Source organism: Vicugna pacos, chromosome 20 (assembly GCF_048564905.1).
Source record: "Vicugna pacos chromosome 20, VicPac4, whole genome shotgun sequence".
Classification (NCBI taxonomy): domain Eukaryota; kingdom Metazoa; phylum Chordata; class Mammalia; order Artiodactyla; family Camelidae; genus Vicugna; species Vicugna pacos.
The window spans coordinates 37,955,001-37,976,617 of NC_133006.1; the positions used below are offsets into that span (position 1 = coordinate 37,955,001).

General features: G+C 38.5%; 1 protein-coding gene across 3 annotated transcripts in view; it reads left to right on the forward strand.

Annotated features, from left to right (window-relative positions):
* LOC102544289 (uncharacterized) overlaps window positions 1-21,617 on the forward strand; it is a 245,217-nt gene that overhangs the window by 25,809 nt on the left and 197,791 nt on the right. For all 3 annotated transcript variants that reach the window (XM_072945696.1, XM_072945698.1, XM_072945697.1), the window contains 2 exons: window positions 12,705-12,791; window positions 16,972-17,120. In XM_072945696.1, coding sequence (XP_072801797.1) covers window positions 12,705-12,791; window positions 16,972-17,120 — 236 coding nt within the window. The remainder of the gene's footprint in view (window positions 1-12,704; window positions 12,792-16,971; window positions 17,121-21,617) is intronic.

Sequence of the window (21,617 nt, forward strand, 5' to 3'; positions counted from 1 at the left end):
CGGAATATAAAGGAAATGTCCAGAGAGCCTAGTGGCAAATTCAGAAGGCGACTGTGGAGCTGGGCCAGACATTCAAGATCAGCAATCCCCTAGCCCGGCAAAGAAGATGCTGGCAAGGGCGGTGAACGCTCCGGAACAGGAAGGGAAACTTTATCTGGCTTCTTGTTCGACTCCGGGCTCTGAAGGTAAACTTCTGGGGTCACCTGCCCAGGAATATTTTTTAAATCTTTGGTTCCATTGATTGGAAATTAGTCTTTCTTATTGAGCTAGGATATTTCGCTTTTGGTCCCTGAGGAGAAAGACGTGTCGCTTTCGCCCAGGTGCAGCCTGGGGCAGACCTTCTTTGCAAATTTCTATTTAACAGAGGTGTTTTTATTCCCTGTGGGTCCAAGAGACTAGGAGGCCTGTGAGAAAACCTCGAACTTTAAGTTTTTAAATGGGCATTCTGAAGTGGACTACCACGTGATGGCTTAACTGTTAGAAGCGCAATAAAATGAGTCACAGAGAACAATTACATGTGTGGAAGAGCAGGTGTTGGTGAGAAAGGGTGGAGTGAGGTCTGCGAAAGGGCGACATCTGAGGTAGGTGTTGGACAGGTGCTACCCCATAGAAATACAGTGTGAGCCATGGATGCGGTTTTAAATTTTCTAATAGCACACATTGATCACATTAAAAAGAAGTGAATTAATTTGAATAGTACATTTTATTTAGACCCGTATCTACAACTATTATGTCAACTTACAGTCGATGTAAAAATTTGAAGTGGTACGTTACTTTTTTTGGCATGAAGTCTTTGAAATCTGTGTGCACTTACATTTCGGGCAAATCTTAATGGGAGGTGGTCTGATTTCAAGTGCGCTACAGGCATATGTGGCTGGTGACTCTGGTATTGAGCAATGTGATTATCGCTAATTAGACCTGGAACTTGAGCCACTCTAGTCTGCATGGTAGAATTTAAAGAACTCTTAGAGAACCATCACTTCCCAGCCTACAGAATGCAGTGTAACCTGGAAGGAGGGTATAGCCCCATGGTAGAGAGCATGCTTAGAATGCACAGGGTCCTAGTTTCAATCTCCAGTACCTCCATTAAAAAATAAGTAAGCCTTATTACCTCCCCCTTAAAAAGTTTAAAAAAATAAAATTAAGAAAAAACAAAATTAAAAAAACCCCACTGTGTGACAATACTGACTCACAATATAATACTCCCAATACTGTATCAATTGTACTTGTCATTTCTCATATCATTTCTATGATATAAGAAATCTGGAGATAAAGGGTATTTCTGGATATAGATTGAATAAATTCTCTTATGACCCAGGAATTAGTAAATGGGGAGAGAGAATATTTTATAATTCAAAGGTAGATCACAGTGGAAGGAACAAAACAAATCAGCTATAGATGGAAAAGCCAGGTATTATTTATTATCCTGATAAAACCAGCCAGACATAGACATAGGTAGGCATTATACCACCTCCATTCTGGAACATAATCAACATTAAAATTTTTTTGACGCATCTCTACCCAAACCCATCCTGCTCCCCTGCCTTTGGGAGAGCCTTGAAAAAAATTCAGTTGCAAATGAGATGTGCAATTTTATGGTCTGTGAACAAGGAAGACTATCTGAACTATTTGAATTTAGAAACTGCTAGGTATTATGGAACACAGTGTTTCTTGTTAATACAATAAAAAAAAGAACATTTATATCATCTGCCAATGTGATTACTTAAGTAAAATAGAGTAACTGCGTATTTTCTCCACAGTATTATTACAGTGAGCACAGATTATCATCCTATAAGTAAATAGCAAATACTTTTCCACCTTTTAGATGCTTTTTTCTTAAAAAACAAAAAGCATTAGTAAGTAATGGCAGAATTCTAGTACTACTTTAGCCAAATTATTTCATAGAAATGCACAATTATTGGATAGACAGTGATTTAAATTATGAGGGAAATGTCCAGGAGAGGAATTTTCTGAAAACAAACTTTGGATTAAAAAGACTTCAAATTTATGATGGATTGAGTGCCTTTAATACAGAAGAAAAGTGATTGAGGTAAATACACACTGATCTTTAGGAACAGGCAGAATAAGGAATCACTGAGTGGTCTGATTTTAAGATCGCTTGGGGGATACTCTCAAATCCCCCCTGAACACTCCGGCGTTAAAGCGTCCTTAGAAGCTTATCTGTCCGAGGTTCTCCAGGGAAGACGACAGTGTGCCGTAGAGCTGACACTGTAAGTCGGCGTCTGTCATTTTTACTAGGTGTGAACGAGAAAAAGCATAACAAACCTCTCAGTCCCTCCTGCTGGTGCCAGGCCTCCTCCCACCTGCCCTGCGTCTGCTCCTCACTTCTAAGGAAAGTCTTCTTGTCTCTTCTTTCCATTCCTCTTGCCTTTAATTTGTAGGCAGACAGTTAGCAAAAGCATTCAACCCCGTTTTGTAAATTTCTAGAAAAAAGGGAGAATGGCAGACACCCACAACTGCTTAGAATTTCAAAAGGCAAAGGAATTGGCTTAGGTGCCAAACATAACCAGGGCTTGAGGTAAGTCGAAAGGGCATATTTAATAATCTGAATATATAACATGGTGGCACTAAAAAGTACTGCATGACTGAATTCCAAATCACAGTAAAATGAAATGTGGGACGGATGTGAGAAGGAGCCGCGAAGAGGCTTTAGATACGAAGAAGTGAGAAATGATGACGGACGTGCAGAGTAAGCAGTTCAGATGCTGGGGAGGGATTCGGTTGCACTTGGGAAGTTCTTTCCTTTTAGTCTGTAACTTTCACTGAGGTCATTGCAAGTGTTCTTTCCATCCTCTCTTCACTCACCCCAAGTCCTAGGGGAGAGCATTTGACTGACTGTGCTCAGGTCACTTGCCGGCCTCCTGGCTTTGTCACAGGCAGCGGAAGTAGGTTCTGTCAGCCCTTCCTGGCTTCTATCATTGACAACAGGAATCTGGAGTCACTGAACCATGAAGACTATCCACACTGGGAACTAGGAAACTGTGATGCTGTTAAGGAGGGGAAATGAATGCAAGACAGCAAAACAAATCAACCAAACACCCGATAACTGTCCCTGACACTTCCTACAGTCTTGGACTGTTTCCTCATGACATCCTGTTGTTCACAGTATCAGTGCAGTTTAAAAATGGGAGGGGTCTATGAGTGATTCACTGGATATAAAAGAATTTATGCAGTATTTTGCTGAAGAGTTACGTGTATAACACCAAAGTATGTATTTCTCAGTTTCCTCTTTCTCATTTACTGAACAACATACTGATGGGACATGAATTTGCCAAGCACTATGTGAGATACGGGAGATGCCAGGGTGTGCACAGCAGGCGTGGACACCCTCTGGGTCGTGAAACTGTTACATCAGCAAAGGAACCACATCAGCAGTTGATGTTTTAGTTGATTAATCCGGATTAACTGGCCCTCTCCAAAAAGCAATATTTTCTCATGCAAGATTTTTACCTCAATTTCTTAAATAGCATTTCTCAGATTGAATGACTTTAGAAGTATGGGTGAATCAGGAAAAGTGTGTGTGTGTGTGTGTGTGTGTGTGTGTGTGTGTGTGTGTACCATATGAGCATAACGGGGACCCTGGTTTAGTTGATTAAACTATGTTCAGCCAAGTGCTGAGCATGCCTGAGAATTTTTGGTTTAAAGTGGCCTAAAATGAACACAACTTTTTAGTGAAAAAACATAAAAATTTAGATTTTCTGGTGCTTCAGTGATGTCAGTATTTAGCAGTTGACTAAAACCTAGTTCCCTTTAAATATTGAGTGACGTTTGAAAAATACTTTCTGGCCATCAGAATAAGAACCTGCACTGTATCAATGAAATGCCATATTAACTTCAAACTTCACCAAGCTCTCTTTATCTGTCATTTGACTGGTTCATTTGTTGCATTTCCATTAAAAAAACAAAGGCTAAGAAGTCTCCTGAGAAAGGACTAATTCTAAGGAAAGAAGCGGGTATACAATCTTGATCTCTCGCCAACATCTCAGGGCCAGAGAAGAGAAGTAGCTTTGATTACAGGGTTGCGTTTGCCACTTGTGTTGTCCCGTGGTCTAATCCTCAGGCAGTTATTCCTGGGTTTGGGGAGAGGGGCTTGGAATAAAAGCTGGGGTCTCTGTCCTTTGGGAACCTCAGTGGCTCTGCCTGCTGACCTGGGTAACGAGGAGGGGTCCCATGTGGGTAGAGATGATGTGTGTCCCTCCAGCTGGCATTGCCAGTGGCGCATGGGATAGACAGAGGCATGAGTTCAAGTTTGATCAGAACCAGAGGAGATGCTGGAGAGAACATGGTGTGGCCTATAATGGGGACCAGCAGGAATCAGTATAGGGAGTGACAGTGGTCCCTTGAGGGGGCCCAGCAGCAACTCTGGAATTGACAGGAAGTGATTTCCCTGTGGTTTGTGGGGTGGAGGTGCCACCACTGATTTCATGATGGATGTGGTTTGAAGAGCACCTTCGCGAGCACAGAAAACATGACAGCAGGCAGCAAAGGGAAAAGTAGAGAAAGAAAACGGCAGATGTTCCAAAGAAGCTGAGAGTAACGAGTTTTAGCGAATATGATTGAAGACCTTGGATTCTTTCCAAAGAAATGAGGGGTAGTATGAATTAAGGGTAGGGGATCATAATAGTTATGTCTCAGCTAGAGAAATCCTTAATTAGGATTATAATTGTGACCTTAAATGTATCTTCAGATTGGTATACCATTAGAAACACACATTGCATAAAAATTTGTGATAAAAAATAACATGTAAGTTATGTGTTAAGTGCATAATTCAACTTGTCAGAGCAAATATGTGATGAGAATTGTTTTTTCCCCTAGTGCATGTAGCCTAGATTATTTCAGAAGTGATATTGTGTAGAACTGTTTACATTGTTCTCATTTATAGCTGTTTTCCCCTTAAGATGGAAAAAAAGATGTTATATGAAATTTATAATGCATTTAAAAATATTTTTTGCTTTGGGACATTTCAAATATTATTAACAAAAAATATATATAGAAAAATCATTTGCTTTAGGTTTATTGAACTGACCTAGATGTGTGTCTTAAGATACCATTTGGCTCCTAAGTGATTTGAATCTCTTTCATTGACTTGGAAGCCTAAAAATAAACACTCAGGAAAGCATCCATCCTAAGGAAATAAAGAAATATTTTATGTAGATATAAGGTGGGTAAAATATTTGGTCAGTTGTATGAATCGGATCAATTTAAATTTACTTTCCTGACCCCTCCCCCCCTTTTTTTCCTAAATGGAGTATCAGAGTTCTAGAACAATGTTTGTCCAGTTGGGGAAGAAGCACTTTAATCAAATGTTTGAGTTTTGGGAATTTCAACAAAATAAGAAAAATTTTATTAATTTTCCTTTCAGAAGGAACTGCCCACCTCCAGGTAGTCATGCAGATTTGCCCAGGAAATCAGCAGAATGTCTACTTACGGAATCTCTTCCTATTTTGGTTGGTGCTAAAATTAAAATCACTGGCAACAGTGTGCCAGCTGTTAAGCACAGCTATTTTTCTGTCTTCTCTTCAAATTGATGTTAGTGAAGCCCCCAATGTATGGCTTTATAAAATGTTAGTTAACAAAATATGTCGTAAGTAGTTGGTTGGACAAAGAATTTTTATAAGAATTATTTTAACATTCAGAGATAATACTTTGTTACTCCAGTTCATTGATGATAGACATTTAAATCACTGGATTTATTTATAAGCCAGTGAAATTTATGTACCTTTAATATAAAAATGTGAGCACAGGAATCTGTATAATGGTAAATATATGGTTGAGAATATCAGAATCAGAGAAAGGCTAAAATGAGAGACCACATAGCTGATGTTGTACAAGTGCAGTGAGTCTTCTATAAACAGCAGCACGGTGAAAGAACTAAGGGGAGACTTACTTTCTGACACATTAGTGGTGCAGCTAAGATGCAGTCTCTTAGCAGCTGGGCAGGCTACTAACTTGTCTACCTTTACCTCTTAAGTATTGGGTGAAATTTTTAAAAAGTTTTTTTTTTTTTGCTTCCAGAAAATAAAGTTACACTGTATCAATGAAATTCCACTTAAACTTCAGACTTCGAGAGGCCACCATGTTGACTGGAGTTGTAACAGTTGCATTTCCATTTTAGGAGCAATTTTACTAGAAAAGTGTTTCATAACCTTAGTATTGTATCTTTTTAGCATAAGTTAGTCCTTAATCTCCAAATAATTCCTTTTAGAGTTTCTTTCAGATATTTTTTGTTTCCTATTAAAGAGATTTAATAGTAAATAAAATTTTCCTTAGCCTTCATCAGATTGACCAAAAACCTTATAAAAAAAAGACCCATGGGAAGACCTGAACCCTTTGCTCTAAGACATAGAGTTTAGTTGTTGATAAATTACCAGGTTTTTAAGAGCAAGTATTATTAATTAAGATCGTTTAAACTAAATCTAATAATCCATTATATTGATTGCTTTCACGTGGAAGTGTGCTACAGTGTGATGAAAACACTAGTACTTGAATGAACCTTGAAATACAACACATGAATATGAGTAATTGTAGATCCATGAGGAAGACACAGTTATTAAATGAATGAAGGCACAACCAGAAATATTAGAGGGGTGATTGTGGTCTAATAGCAGGGCCTTCCTAATTTGAAACGCAATACTCTAAACTGTATACATAAACTTATTTACATGTAGGATAATGTTGCCAGGCTTCAACTAAAAAGAAAAAAACCCCTTATTTTGGTATTACTTTTGTAGGACTTTTAAATGTGCTTAAAAAAAATATATTTATACTTAACCTTTGAATTATCATTATTACTTAAGTAACGAAAAGATCTTCCTGTTTAGAAGTTAGGTACTTGGGGACCTGCTTTAACTCGGAGGATTCCAGGTCCAGAGGAGCACGTGATGCATTAATGCCGTGGGGTCCTGTCGGATAAGCCCTGCAGCAATTATGCACGCAATAGCTCTCTAGTGGTTTGAACGTTAAAATGCCTCGTAATTTACCATGAGGGAGGGCCTTAGGGGAAGAAAGAATATGGCTCAATTAATTAGTACTTGTTAGCAAACTTCAACTATTACCCTATTTAGATTTTCAAATCACTGATATCTCAAATACCCACAAGATTTGGAAAGGAAGTAAGAATAAGCAATGGAGAAAGCTAATTTGTCCAACAGGGCACCAACTTTTGAATATAATGTGAGCAGTGGACCAGTTTTCACAGGTTAGCCTTTCTGTAAAAAAGGAAAGGGAAGTGTTACCAATTTTCTGTTTTTAACTCTGTTGTTAAAAACTCATGCCTTTCTGTCTGAGTTTCTGAGTAAGGTGAATACTCTGGATGACCATCTAGGGATTCCTATGAAAATCTAATAGCACTAAATTAATTCTGAGACATTTCTGCTGCTTTATTGTGGGTGTTGGCTTTCTCTTTACTCATTATATCTCCTAAGTGGCTATTGTTGATATTTAGAAAAATGAATGCTTTTTAATGATTATCTGGTTGTTTTTCAAAGTATTATTCAAATAATATTGTCTTTGTTCTAAAAGACGTTCAGTCAAGTCTCTTAAATTTTCATGGTATGGAAACATTGTCTTCAAATAATATTCACACAAAATAGAACTATTTTCAATAATTTCAGCTCATGTTACTCCTTATTTTTGTCCTATTTGCTTTGGCTGAGATTTCTAGAAGAATATTGGACAGAAACATTGATCGTGGACATCGAGTCATAGTTTGAGTTTTCATCATTAGTGTTTTTTTGGTTTGTTTGGGGTTTGCTGTAGTTTTGTTTTTCTGCTTAGTATAAAGAAGACTTTGGTTTAAGATAATTATTCTTTATCGTGTTAAAAAGCATCCTGTATCTTTAGTTGCAATTAACTTAAAAAGTTTGTCAATCGGTCCTATAAAAATAGTATTTGAGTGGATTTAGTAAGCTACAGCATGTTTGCGTTTGACATAGTTCCCACTAACCTGCATTTTATTCCAGCCTCCTGATTTCCACATTGATGTTTCATACGTATATATAAACTGCCTGACCTTGTGAACATTTAAACCTGAAATCTTTGTATTGGATTTTCAAAGTGGGGAAAACATGAAGTTTTCCCAAATTTATTTATAAAGTTTAATTTAATTATACATATCTAGGCTTCGTGCCTTTTAAAGGAATAATGTTCAGGAGAATATCCTAGTTTGTAAAATTTTGATGCACAGCTGTAATCATAGAATGTAGCTTTAGTTATTTACTTTCTGTGAAGGCCTTGTGTTTATTTAACTTATAGTCCATTATAGAAAACGTGATGATTGGTAATAAAAAGCTGAGCTGAAGCAGGTGGATTCACAGGAAAAGGACAAGAATGGAGCCAGGAAACCTCTTGAGAAGTGGATAGATGCATTCAGATCCCCTCCCTCCCGAGCTAATGGGGCTGATTTGAAAGGAAGTGGTTGCCTCGTTGAGTCAAGACGCTTTCATGATTCACACTAACCTTCCTCTGGTGGGCAATTTCATTCTCGCTCTTACAGCCCCCGAGGAACTGCATGGGTGCACACCAGAGAATTTCCTGACCAAAGTTCACGTGCAGTGTAATTTAAGTAAAAGCCCTGATTACAGTCCATGCTGCTCTGAGTCAAAGGATAGGAAAACCTGATATGTGTGGACGGGCAGAGTGGGTGCCTCTTCCTCCCCCAGTTCAGTGAAAACAGCCCAAGAAGTGCACTAACTGAGGCTGATTCTAAACACTGAGCGGCTCATTCCAGGAAGTTGGAAACAAAGAGTATTGAGAGCATAGACAAGACCAGGTTACTGAGTGACTGGTTTATGTATCACACCTGATTACTTCCGTGTAGAGCCGTATATGTGTGTGCGCGTGCAGTTGTCAGATTATTCATCTCGATGTAACAAACAGTTAAATATCACTCATATTCAGACCTACTGTATGTATATTGCTAAGTGCCCTACTTTGAATTTCTCAGTGGGTCTGCTGGTTTCCCTGTGAGATGATTTTAGACATATCCAAAAGCATATTCTGAATGATTGGGACACTTTTAGGAATTTATCCTATTAGCAGCCTACCTTCTGGTAATATATACCCTCTCCTAAAACTATCTCACTTTATTAAATCCTGACACTATCCAGTGAAACACCAGCAAAGGAGCTAGTGTTAACGTGAAGTCTTTTGTTTCCAAATTTATAGTAGTTTCCATGTGCTTTACCATGTTGAACTCTGCCTACTGTATTTAGGTTATTGGCCTATCAGGGCAAGATATAACAATAGAAAGGAAGAATTATTTGACTATTTAATAACAGGTTCCTATTTGAGTCATTGGCTGGTTTATGTTACAAAAGAAATTGGCAAAATAGTAGTAAGTTATAAATAATAAATTACAATTTTTTTATTGCTTCACTATCTCAGTAGTCTTGAGAACAATTAATGAAGGTCATTCTTAGTTTAAAACAAAGGTACAGGCAAGCGGTGCAACCCCCACCCCTCCCTGGGCTGCCAGACCATCCTTATTTGGCTGTTTCTCCCTCATGTCACTTATCACCATCCAGAAAACCATAAAATACGCATATTTGTTTGCTTCTATTCTTCCACTCACAGAATGTAAGCTCTGTGAGGGGAGAGATTTTTGAATGTTTTGTTTTACTGATATATTCACATAATAAGCACTCAGTAAATATTGCTTAAATAATTGAATGAATGTGAAACGTCATATCAGCATAAATGGACACTGTACAACTTAATCATAATTTGAGCAAAAACATTAGTTAAAAACTCACTGCTGGGACTAGTGAGGGCGTTGGGATTCCATTACTTACTTTACTATATTGTAACTTCGGGAGACAGAGAATAACTGGGGAACATCCGCTAACACAGAACATGCCGCCCATGTCTTTATGCCCTTGTGCCATTTTTCCTTGGCCTAAACTTCTTCCAATAAAAATTCCTTTCCCTTGTATTTTTGATATGGCTTTCCTAATCACACTTCAAACTTACTTCAGGTAGTAATTTCTGCAGGAAGTCCTGGACATCCCCAGAGTGGGCTGGATGCTCCTGCCGTTCACTCAAACAGAACTCTGTCCTTTACCACAATATTAAATCATGCCAGACTGACTACGTTTAGCTTCCCTGTGCTCTCAGTGCCCTGTGCTCTGAAGGCAGAGCCACCACTTTCAATTCATTCTGAAAATCCAGGCATAGTGTTTGGTTCCTAGAAGGACTCAATTAAAAAGCAAAAGAAAGAGGGTCTTGAAGGAAAGAAGGGAGGGGATGGGGAACAGAAAGGAAGAGAGGAATAAAACGTGATAAAAAGGTGATGACTCTTGGCTCATTTTTAATCAAGAAAGAACGTCTCCCTGGTGGGAGAATTTTGTTACTACAAAAGGTCTCTAAACAAAGGTTTATTTAGCAGATGAATTCAGACGGTATTATGAGCACCTCTGAGGGCCAGACACAATTCTAGGCACTGAGGGGGCTTCAGTATACAAAGAGATTATGTTTCACCCTCATGGAGCTTATATTTTAGTGCAGGAGACAGACAATAGCAAGTGTAATGTTACAGAGGTCGTACAAACAGATAATGTAATAAAATATAGAATTTGAGGAGGTTTAAAGGGAATCTGGATTGCCTCTTTGCTCAAGACTCCTCATAATTCTTTGCTCATAAAATGCTATTTGCTGTATCCTGGAATGTGAAGTATGAAATACATCACCCCAGTGGTGGCATTTATGACTTGCATGTGTGCCTCAACCCATACTGAATGTGGCAGGAGCAATTTGCATAGATTCTGAAACCATCCATAGACCTTTAAGGGGCCCATCTTCCAGCTGAGTGGGGAAGTATCGAGCCCCGAGTGAGACAGGCTCTGGAAGGCGCCCAGTGTGTGGGCCTCCTTCCTACTCAGCTGGGCAAGACCCTAATTTCTCAGCTGACAGCAGGGATGAAAATGGTTTGAGAACCTACAAACCGAATAAACTTCCCCAGACTTTTAGAAAAATGACTTCACTTTGATTCCTTCTCCAAGGACCTGACTAACCTGGTGTTATTTATTAATGAGTCACTTCAGTAGACAAGGAATTGGGAGTTTTGAGTTAGACTGGGGGAGTTTCCAGGTAGCAGCAGTTGACTCATGCTGCCATGGAACTACTATAAGGAATACACCACCATTTTTCTCTAATACAGGTGAATTATTTTGCCAGCATATGGAAGAGTGTGCTTAGAGCGTCACAGTGCTTTGTGTTAAAGGGGAGAAAAACAATGTACAGTGACTGGGGCTGAACAGGTGTGTCACTGCAGTTCAGCGCACAAGACTCTGCTTGCATACTGCCAAGATTCACACCAGCCTAGAAGCTGTTGATAGATAAAGTAACAAAAATGAAACTCACTTATTTTTTCTTTACTGAGACCTCAAGTTAAAGTAGATTTTCAGTTCTTGTACTTACTATAGCAATAGAACAGAGATTGACGGCAAGTATGTGCCAGTCCAGAAAAACAAGTTAAGCCTAGGTTCGTATCAAAATTATATTTGGTCTTGGGAAAAGAGCTGCTCTTTGGATTATTTTTGATCCTAAAACAAATATATTATGGAGTATCAACAGTATTCTTGATATACATTAACCTTTCCCTGTGAGCAATACTTGCAGAGTTAATGTTGTTTGCAGTCAACCAAGCATTATTGCTTTTGCAGTGTTGGAGTTACCGTCAGAGTAAGTTACGTTTTACTAAATGCAGATTACTGGCAACAGATATACATATTTCGGTCTGCACGAAGTATGAAACTAGATTTGGAAAATTGATGACAGACCTTTTTCTCTATTATAAAGTCATATTTGATGCTACAGTTTGGTTATCAACATAAGGACAAAAGCGGGAAATGTGAAGTGAGAATTTTTGGTGTGTGTTGTTGAAGTTGTTGATGTGTCTTGAGTAAAATTTCTGGCTAAATCATCTGTACTTTCCCTCATGTTACTTAAGTTGACATAACCAAAGAGACCTGTGAACAGACCCTTCTTACTTTCCTTCCTTCCTTCCTTCCTTCCGTCCTTCCTTCCTTCCTTCTTTCCTCTCACCCTCTCCCCTTCCTCTTTTTTTCTTTTTACTCAGCTATCAACATGGAAATTTTGCTATAGATTTTCATAATTAAGATATTATTAAGGGGGGAGGGCATAGCTCAAGTGGTAGATTGCATGCTTAGCATGCACAAGGTCCTGGGTTCAATCCCCAGTACCTCCATTAAAAATAAATTAATTAATAAGCCTAATTACTCCCCCCCCAAAAAAGATGTTATTGAGTTGACTACAGAATTCTGGACACGATGACACAATATACTTAGTGAATTATATACAATTGCGTAAATAGAGTCAGGTAACTCTGAACATCATTATAATCCAGTGATGTCCATTCCTTGAGTATGTCCTAAAAATAATTTTGATTACATTTTAAAATTATTATTGTGAAGTCCCCATTTGAAAATTTTCTCATTAATTTTTTAGCAACAGACAGATAGCATGAACTTGATTCTTGAATTACCTTTAGTGACCTTTTGCAAGACGATAATTATAAAAAAGGGAAGCCTGGAAGACTTGTAAAAAAAATTAAGCTTATAAAGTAGCTAAAATGGCCCTTCTGTGCTGGTGTCGATTTCAAAATTAACATTTTGGTTCATGTGCTTCTAATAATCACTGACCCTTACTTCATGTACTTTCCACAGGAAATGAATACAGCAGAAATTACTTTGACCCACTGATGGATGAGGAAATAAACCCAAGGCAGTGTGGGATGGAGGTCAGCGGAGAGGGTGAGCTGGAATTAAGTATGTAATTTTTGTGTCAGAATATTCTTTTCCATTCATGAAAATGAGGTGACAAAGATCACACATGCAGTTCCATTTAGATCTTGCAGCTTACAATTTAAATGGTAAGTTTTAACCGCTAACGACAGGATGGGCAGCAAAGGTAGTTTTTGATCAAGGACGGCAAGCCGGCCAGAGCGAGGAAGCGGGAACGTGCTTTCCTTTGATGCTGCTGTAAGCAGTTTCGGGCCGTTACGAGGCCCATGTTATGCATATGAGGAGCATTATCACTTTACAAACGCCATCTCAGCTCTTCAAGTTCAAAATGAGCGTTCTTCAATAAAATTCATCTAGCATGTGAGATTTCTGTACACAGTGACTATTGAATTTCTTTTATTGACAGTATGGAACCACCATCTTAAGTTTTGAACCACAAAGGTGCAGTGTTGTGATAATGTCCTCGTCTTTAATCTTGATTCTAATTGTGACTGTAAAATAACAATTTGAAATTACTCCTTATGTGCCCTGCCGCTGTGCATATTTGGTAGTTTACAAAGCACTCTAGGGTTTGCAAAGGTTATGGAGATAATGACAGTGACAAATGTTACTTAGAGTCATTTGCCATCCAGAAGATTGTATTCCACCACTGGGCTTCAGTCATTGGATCTGCACTTTTTAATGAAAATCTGGGTTAAAGCCTCACAAATAAAACGGTTCAAGCATGGTGCCAAGATTATTTTAAAAGACAGTTTTCAGTAAACTAAATATATTTTTAAATGATGAAGAATCCACTGATATCATCAAGAGACATATGTGCAAAATAAGGGAAGGACTTATTCTCAGGACGAGTTTTCACCAGTAGCTCAAAATTGGAATGAATCGGAAATTGGAAAAGCTCCACCTTTATTTACCCAAACACACTCCAGGGAATGAGAAACAATCCCAGTGAATTCTGGAGAGAAGTACTGATTGAATTACCAGTTGAAGATTATTTTAATTTCTTGGAGAGCACGATAGTTACACTTGGTGGAATTTTTATAATGCAAGGACTCCTTCATTCAGGAAAGGTGACTTAATAAGATTTGTTGAATGAATGAAGAATAGCTGTAATCATGGACAGGCAAGTTTCATGAAACAAAATCCTGTTGGTCACCCTTCCCTGGTCAGCAATTATTGCCCAGATCCTCTGGTTAACTTAGGGGTCCACATTATAGAGCAGGCAGCTCTCTCTGCATCTGCCCACAATCAAGTGTTAAGCCCCAAATAAATGATGTCATCTTTTTCTTTTTGCTGGGTATACAAGTTACCCCACTTAGAGGAACAGACAGTGCTAATTAGCACAAGCTGTCCATCCACATTCTCTCAGGCCCAGGGCTGAAGACCATGCAGAGACCTAAGTGTTGCTGGGTTGGGCCCTGAGCAGACCCAGCCTGAGCACAGGTGGGGTTCACAGCGTTCAGTGTGGCAGGATTTGAGGGACACCCCACAGGCTTGCTTGCCCCATCTGTCTTCACTTTGGTTCAGCTTTGTTTTCTTTTCTTTTTTAAATTTTTACTTATAATTTATATCCTACTTGCTTCCCAAATAATTTGAGACAGCTTATAATAGAAACATAAATGTATATGGTCAAAGCCAAGTTCAAATAAAGATGCCAAGGGGACTTGAGAACACCTACAAAAGGAAGAAGTAAAAGTAGAGAAAAACACAGAGCAACATTACAGCTGTAGTTAAGTGTCTACTCTTATTTTGAGCTTCCTGGACGTCACTGTAGAAAGGACAGTAGCATAGGTTAGATGACTTTCAATGTTTAGTAGAATTTATGACTCTTTTTCAGTGTAAATAATCTACCACCACCATTCAATTTTTTTTCACTATTAAGCATCAAATGTAGGTTGCTGTATACACATATATTCAAGTCCATGGGGAATAATTCTGGTAAGATTTTTTCCTTCAGTATGTGTTCAGTTTTTCTCAATCACTTTTTCTCACTTATTAAAATAACTCTTTACAGTACTTGTGATTAGAACGGGCTGATTATAGTTAAGTCTTCTAATAGTTACAGGTATTATTTCTATTGAATTTATGCTTAGGTTTCACCATTTGCTGTGTGACCTTGGGCCCATTTCTTAAGCTTTCTTTGCCATTTCTGCCAAATGGACATATAATACCTGACACAATGGAGTAGTTATGGGGATTAAATTATTGATTATTACATGAGCAGGCACAGCGCATACATAGAATAATGATGATGATTGATGATGATGATAAAAATATTAATAATAGCTAAATGTTTATTGAGTGTTTATTCGGTGCCTGACACAGTCTTAAGCACAGTTCTAAATAAGTTAACGTTTATTTATTTAAACCTCTTAACAGCCCTCAAGTTTAGATTCCATTTTTGATCCCCATTTACAGAATAGCACCCTTTAATCCACCTAGATTCATCCCCCCACTTTACTCTTTTGCTCTTAGTTTGTGTTTTCTTCCCTTTTGACTTTGTGAACCAAGCAAATTTGTTTTTCAAGCCAGTTCGATCCCTCATTTTGAGAGGTTCTAATTCAAAGGATGTATTAGTCAGGATTCTCCAGAGAAGCAGAATTCACTAGAACCAACAGAAAGAGAGAGATTCATTTTATGAATTTGGTTCCCATGTTTGTGGAAGCTGGCAACTCTGAAATCCTTAGGGCAGACTGGCAGGCTAGTGATTCGGGTAAAAGCTGATATGAAATTCGGGCAGGAGTTGAAATTACAGTCTTGAGTGTGACTTCTGCAGGACAGCGTGATGGAAACTCAGGTAAGAGTAATGCTGCATTCTTGAGACTGAAGTCCACAGGGCAGGCCAGCAGGCCAAAACTTCAGGCCAGATTTTCTACATTACAGTCTTGACACCAAATTCCTTCTATTTGGGGAAATCTCAGTCTTTACTCTTAAGGCTTTCAATGGTTTGGATGAGGCCCACCCACGTTATGAAGAGTAATCTGCTTTACTTAACGTCTACTGATTTAAATGTTAATCATAATGTCACTTTCATGGCAACATCTAGATGGTTCTTAACCAGATGACTGGGCACCATTGCCTAGCCAAGCTGACACATAAAATTAGGCATCACAAATGATTATATTTAAATCAGTCAGGCCTCTATATTTGTAGTATAATATCTGAGTCAGCAAATATATATTGAATACCTTCTTTTGGTGCTAGACATTGACTAATGCACTTTTATACCTAACATGTCCCTTCTATTCTGATGACTCTTTGCTGTTTGTTTTCCTTGAAACCACCAAGCTGCACAGGTAGCTCTTACAGGTAGCACCTGAAAGGACTTCCAGCATCATTTATGAGCTCACAAAAGTTTTACGGAGTTTATAGAGTAGTCAGGACCTTTCCAATACCCTACCTCATTTCCCTCTGAAAAAAAGCTCTCTTCCATTGGTTAAAGGTGTCAAGGTTCTTGTTAAAAACTCTAACATTGGAGGCATGGAAAATTCCATATTTTACCTTCCAGCATTTTTCTTTTTAGAGACTGGAAGAGAGAGGATTATTTTATATTTACAGCATGCATCTAGCTAGATGAGTAGATACATTTTGTAGATACTGTTTTCAGATAATGGAGAAGTAAAACACACATACCATTTATATAAATGCTGGCATTTCTATGCAAACAAACAAGGCAGGCCAAATAAAGTCCTCCTGTCTGTGCGGAGCTTGGGAACAGTTCTCAAGGATCCTAATTAGGGAAACGAGCCCGAGAACTCTGGGCTTCTCTGAAACCTATTCACCTCCCACGCTGGTTTCAGCAAAACAGCAAGTACGTGGTAAATACTGATGTAAACAGCACGTAGTATTAATGCGCAGAAGAGCACAGTGTCTACACTTCAGGATGTATTTGGTAAGTGGGAAAAAATCTTTAAAGCACAGCTGTACGTTGCGCGCTTTGGGGACGTGACAGGATGAACAAAGGTTGTTGGCAGTGTGCTTAGTTTTTAACCTTAAAACTTGTTCTGGGCTTCAGCGATTTCTCAGCACATTAAACATAACATAATTTACTAAATAGTCGATGATGAAACATGAAACTTGATCTCATATAAGGAAAGAATGGTTAAATTACTGCGCGCTTAGTGACACTCGTTACACTGACGTGGCAAAGAGCAAGCGCAGCTCCATGTGAGCGTCTCGGGTTCTGCAGGTGCGCGCGTCGCCGAGCGGGCGGCGGGTTCCGGTCGCGGGCGCGGGCTCCGCAGAGTGGGCGGCGACGCCGTCGCAGCTTATGGCGAGGAGACGGAAGGACGCGCCCGGAAAGGCGTAATTCTGCCTGGAAGTGCTTCACGGGAACAGGTCAGCGTGAAAATCTATCTCGAGGAATGTAAAATAATCTCGCTTTTAAAAATTGCAAGTTGAAAAGTCAGCCCTGCGCATCGTCTACACCCCTTTCTGGCTTGACCCATGACTTTCTGAGTCTTTCCCCCTCATTTTTCGTATACTTTGTACCGTGCAGAGCTTACATTATTTTTTAATCAATATCCATCCTAGTCCTTACAGAATTTAGTTTCACTTCATCTTTTTAAATTTCATGTTAGAGCGCTGATTTCTAGCATGTGATGAAGTATCTATGATAAAACTTGACACCAGCATAAACTTATTTGGATAAAATTAAGAAACTACTTGGACCCATTTGCAGAAGCACTATATAGATACGTGAATAATCCCGTTTTTTCTTAAATCACCATTAAGGAACTTCACTTGTGCATTTTAACTGTTATAACTGGTGCCACACAAGGGAATCTTTAGCCTATGGGCAGTATTGACTTCAGAAATAGCTTTTCCATTTCCTGTACCTGTAGCTTTGACTTATGTGTCATGCAGCATCATATGCTCAGATTCCCCAAAGAGAGGACAAGCATTTCTTCTATGTAGTCACCTTGTCTATCTCAAATCAAAATACGAGAATCCCACAAGTCTAGGGCCAGGGGTGTGTGTGTGTGTCTGTGTGTGTGTGTGTGTGTGTGTAGGTTTAGGTATTGGTGGGTATGTCACAGAGCCTAGCTGGACCACACCACTTAATTCCCATGAGCCCAGTGTGAAACGATAAGAAAATCACTCATGGAGTCCACTCTTAGCTAGCAGGATGTGACAGTGATGTCAGCAGTGCCACTGTCACACCTGATACAACAGGGAGCAGCAGCCTAGGTGGTTGCTTGGGTAGGTTGCTTACGGAGGACCTCCAGGTGTACCTGGAGGAGGATTTTGCATTTGGCTGAGGTCTCATGATGAGGGTAGGAGGCTGTGAGATCTGGTCGTTAATGAAACCCCTTATTATTCCACATGAATCAGCCCACATGGGGTAGGCTGGTTCTGCAGCTGTCTTGGAAGGGTGCTACCACAGCTGACATTTAGAGTCCAAGGTAACTGAGATAGCAGCGCACCTCAGGGCACGAGGACATTATGAGGGACAGAACCAAAGAGCGGTGGTCGGATGCGGAACACTCTGTGGGTCAGTTAGGGGGTCACATTTCCAGGGTCATGCAGATGATAACATATTATTTTTACTGTTATCATAGGGCGGTCTAGTTGCCCAAGTATACAAAGCTACTTTAGAAATATTTGTGCTGACTTTTTATATCCCATTGGTGTTAGAAAGCATGTAGGAAAAACATGAAATGACTCTGGTCTGAGCCTTATCTAGTCAGGAATAAAACTAATCAATTAAGTGCATAGTTATAACAGATTTAATCATAGAGGAAATCCAGGGAAACAACAATACATTGTCTTTCAAATAAGCATTGAATTAGAAATAAAATAATTTCATTTTACTTTTTAGGTACCAGCAGGCAGCGTCTTCCTGGACATTTCCTAATATGTATTTTATGTGGTGTACCTGTCCCTAATCAGTGGTAGATAATTCGGTTCTCTGGATTTTAAATATAAACAATCCATACATTTAGCTTATTCAATTAGGGAACTATGCTTCAAGGATTTTCTGTAATGATTCATGTGTAATATCCTATGATAGTCAGGGGAAATTATTTTAAGTTTTATCTTGATTTTAATAATAAAGTACAGCATTTAGGAAGTGGTGGAATAGGCACGATGGCCTGAATTAAGCATCTTCCAGGGAGACATTCTGAAAAGCTTTACCAGTATGTATTGGCAGCTAATCCTACTTTTCTAAATTCTTTAAAATTGCCTGGCATTTGACAATGAGCATGAATCAAATCTGACTTTATGTGTGAGTGAAAGTCAAGTCTGAAATATGATTCTTGAATATTAGAGATAATATAAAAATGTAAAATCCATAATAAAATCTCTATAAATAAAAGATGGATTTTGTTAGATACTTTAAAACATTAACCAGCATATTTTTCTGTAAGCCAGCAACCTATATTCTATTCTGTGGTTAGTATAGGAAACTTTTGGGAGGGAAAATGGATTTTTAAAAATCACTGGAGACATTTACATGAGCTAAACTTTTTTTTAACTTAATCAATGTAGTAGCTTATCTGTCACTCCTTAAATATTACACTAAATAGAAAAGTAAATTAATATTTAACAAATGTTATAAGGAGAAAGGGAAGAAGAGAACAAGCATTATTTCATAGTAAAAGAAAAAAGCAATTGTGATGACTTTTTGAGATATTTGTGTCATAGAGTAGAGAAAAAGGCTCTATTTTTTCCAGATTTATTGAGTTATAATTGACAAAATTGTAATATATTTGAAGTGTACAGTATGATTTGGTACATGCTTGTGTTCGTTTTTCTCTTAGAGTGCTTAAGATCTACTCTCTTAGCAAATTTGAAGTGTAAAATATAATATTAACTATAGTCAGCATGCTGTACATTAGATCTTCAGAAATTATTCAACTTAGAACTGGAAGTCTGCACCTCTGACAAGAATCTCCTCATTTCTCTTACCTTCTTCCTTGGCAACCACTATTCTAGTCTGTTTCTATGAGTTCTACTTTTTAAAATTTTTTTCAAGATTCCACATATAAGTGATACCATACAGATTTTGTCATTGTCTGTTTTATTTCACTTATCACAAAATCCTCAACAAATTAGGTTTAGAAAGATTGTACCTTAACATAATGAAGACCATCTATGACATTCCCACCCCTAACATCGTACTCAATGGTGAAGAGCTGAGAGCTTTTCCTCTAAGGTCAGGAGCAAGGCAAGGATGCCCACTCTCACCACTTCTATTCAGTATGGTACTGGAAGTTTCAGCCAGAGCAATTGGGTAAGAAAAAACATAAAGAGCACCAAATCAGAAGAAAAATCTCTTTGCTGGTATAATAGCCAACATCCGTTGCATACCTACTGATACTGTTCTAAGAAACTGCGTAATTTAACCTCACGGCTGCCTTAAGAAGATAGTGATATTATGCCTGTTTTATAGAAGAGCAACTGAGGCATAGAGAGGCTGAGTGACTTGGGAAAGGTCTTACAACTAGTAAGTTGCTGAGCCAGGGTTCAACTTTAAACAGTCTTAACCATTCACACTGTATTGTTAGTGGTAGTTCACAGTGTTCAAATTTTCTGTCATTCATCTGGCACTTTACATTTTGGAGGGAGTGAAATTCAAGGCCAATTAAGTGCTTTTGACATTCTTTAAATTATTCTGTAGAGAAGATGGATGCACATATTTTGTAACATTATTTCGTCTTGTATTTGGTAAAACCAAGAAAAACAAAGTTGAGACATGTTTACAATAGCTTAAAGACTCAGTGGCATTCCTTGTAGTTAAGCTGGCCAATTTCCAAGAAAGAAAGAATACAAAACAATCATTCCATAAAGGAATTCTGAAAATACAGAACATTTAAAAAATTTGACTAATATCTTCACCCTACCTACCATTGATTTCATACTTTACATACCTTTCCCCACCTAAAAAAAGGACTGTCATTCTCCAAATATATACCACATTAAAAAAAAAATTCTTGTGCACAATCTCTGGTTGGTCACATTTCCCGTCATTTCCTCAAGGAAGCTCAGTCATTCACGCTTCTCTTCTCATATCTTTCCTTGCATTCTGTGAATAAATGGTATATCTCTTGATCATGCTCTTCCCTCCTGGAAGTTAGAAATTTCCACCCTGTTTGTTTGTGTGTCTTTTTACTCAACACCCAGCCTGGAGTACAATGTTTGTTAAGTAGATATTTATTGAATGGGCATTTGAAACATAACATATTGGATAAATGAATAATTGCAAAAAATCCCAGCCATTCATGTCAAAATTAATGTTTTTATAAGGTCAGAAATCCAATTAGAATTGTCATATGATACTAAACAGAGCAAACCATGGGATAGTCACTACTACATGTTGGTACTGCCCTCTGTATTCTTCAGCTCTAAATGCCAGAACACAATACCATACATGGGATGGCTTAGACAACGGACATTTGTTTTTTTCACAGTTCTGTGAGCTGGAAGTTTGAGATCAGGGTGCCAGCAGGGTTGATTTCTGGAGAGAACCCTCTCCTGGCTTGCAGACAGTGGCCTTCTCCTTGTGCCCTCACATGGCAGGGAAAGAGAGAGAGGAAACATGCTCTCCAGTGTCTCTTACGAGGGAGGGCACTAATCCCATCATAGGGCTCCCACCCTCACAGCCTCATGAAGAACTAATTATCTCCCGAAGGCCCCCTTTCCAATGACAATCACACTGGGGGTTAGGGCTTAAGCCCACAGGAATTTTCAGGGAGCACAATTCAGTTCTTAGTACTCTTTAAAAAATGCTAGATTTTCATGAAAACTTTTCTACATAGATCTTAGCTCATGAAAAATTCATTTACCCTGAGTACTGAGGAATGTACTTGTTTCACAAATGTTTCAGCCGAA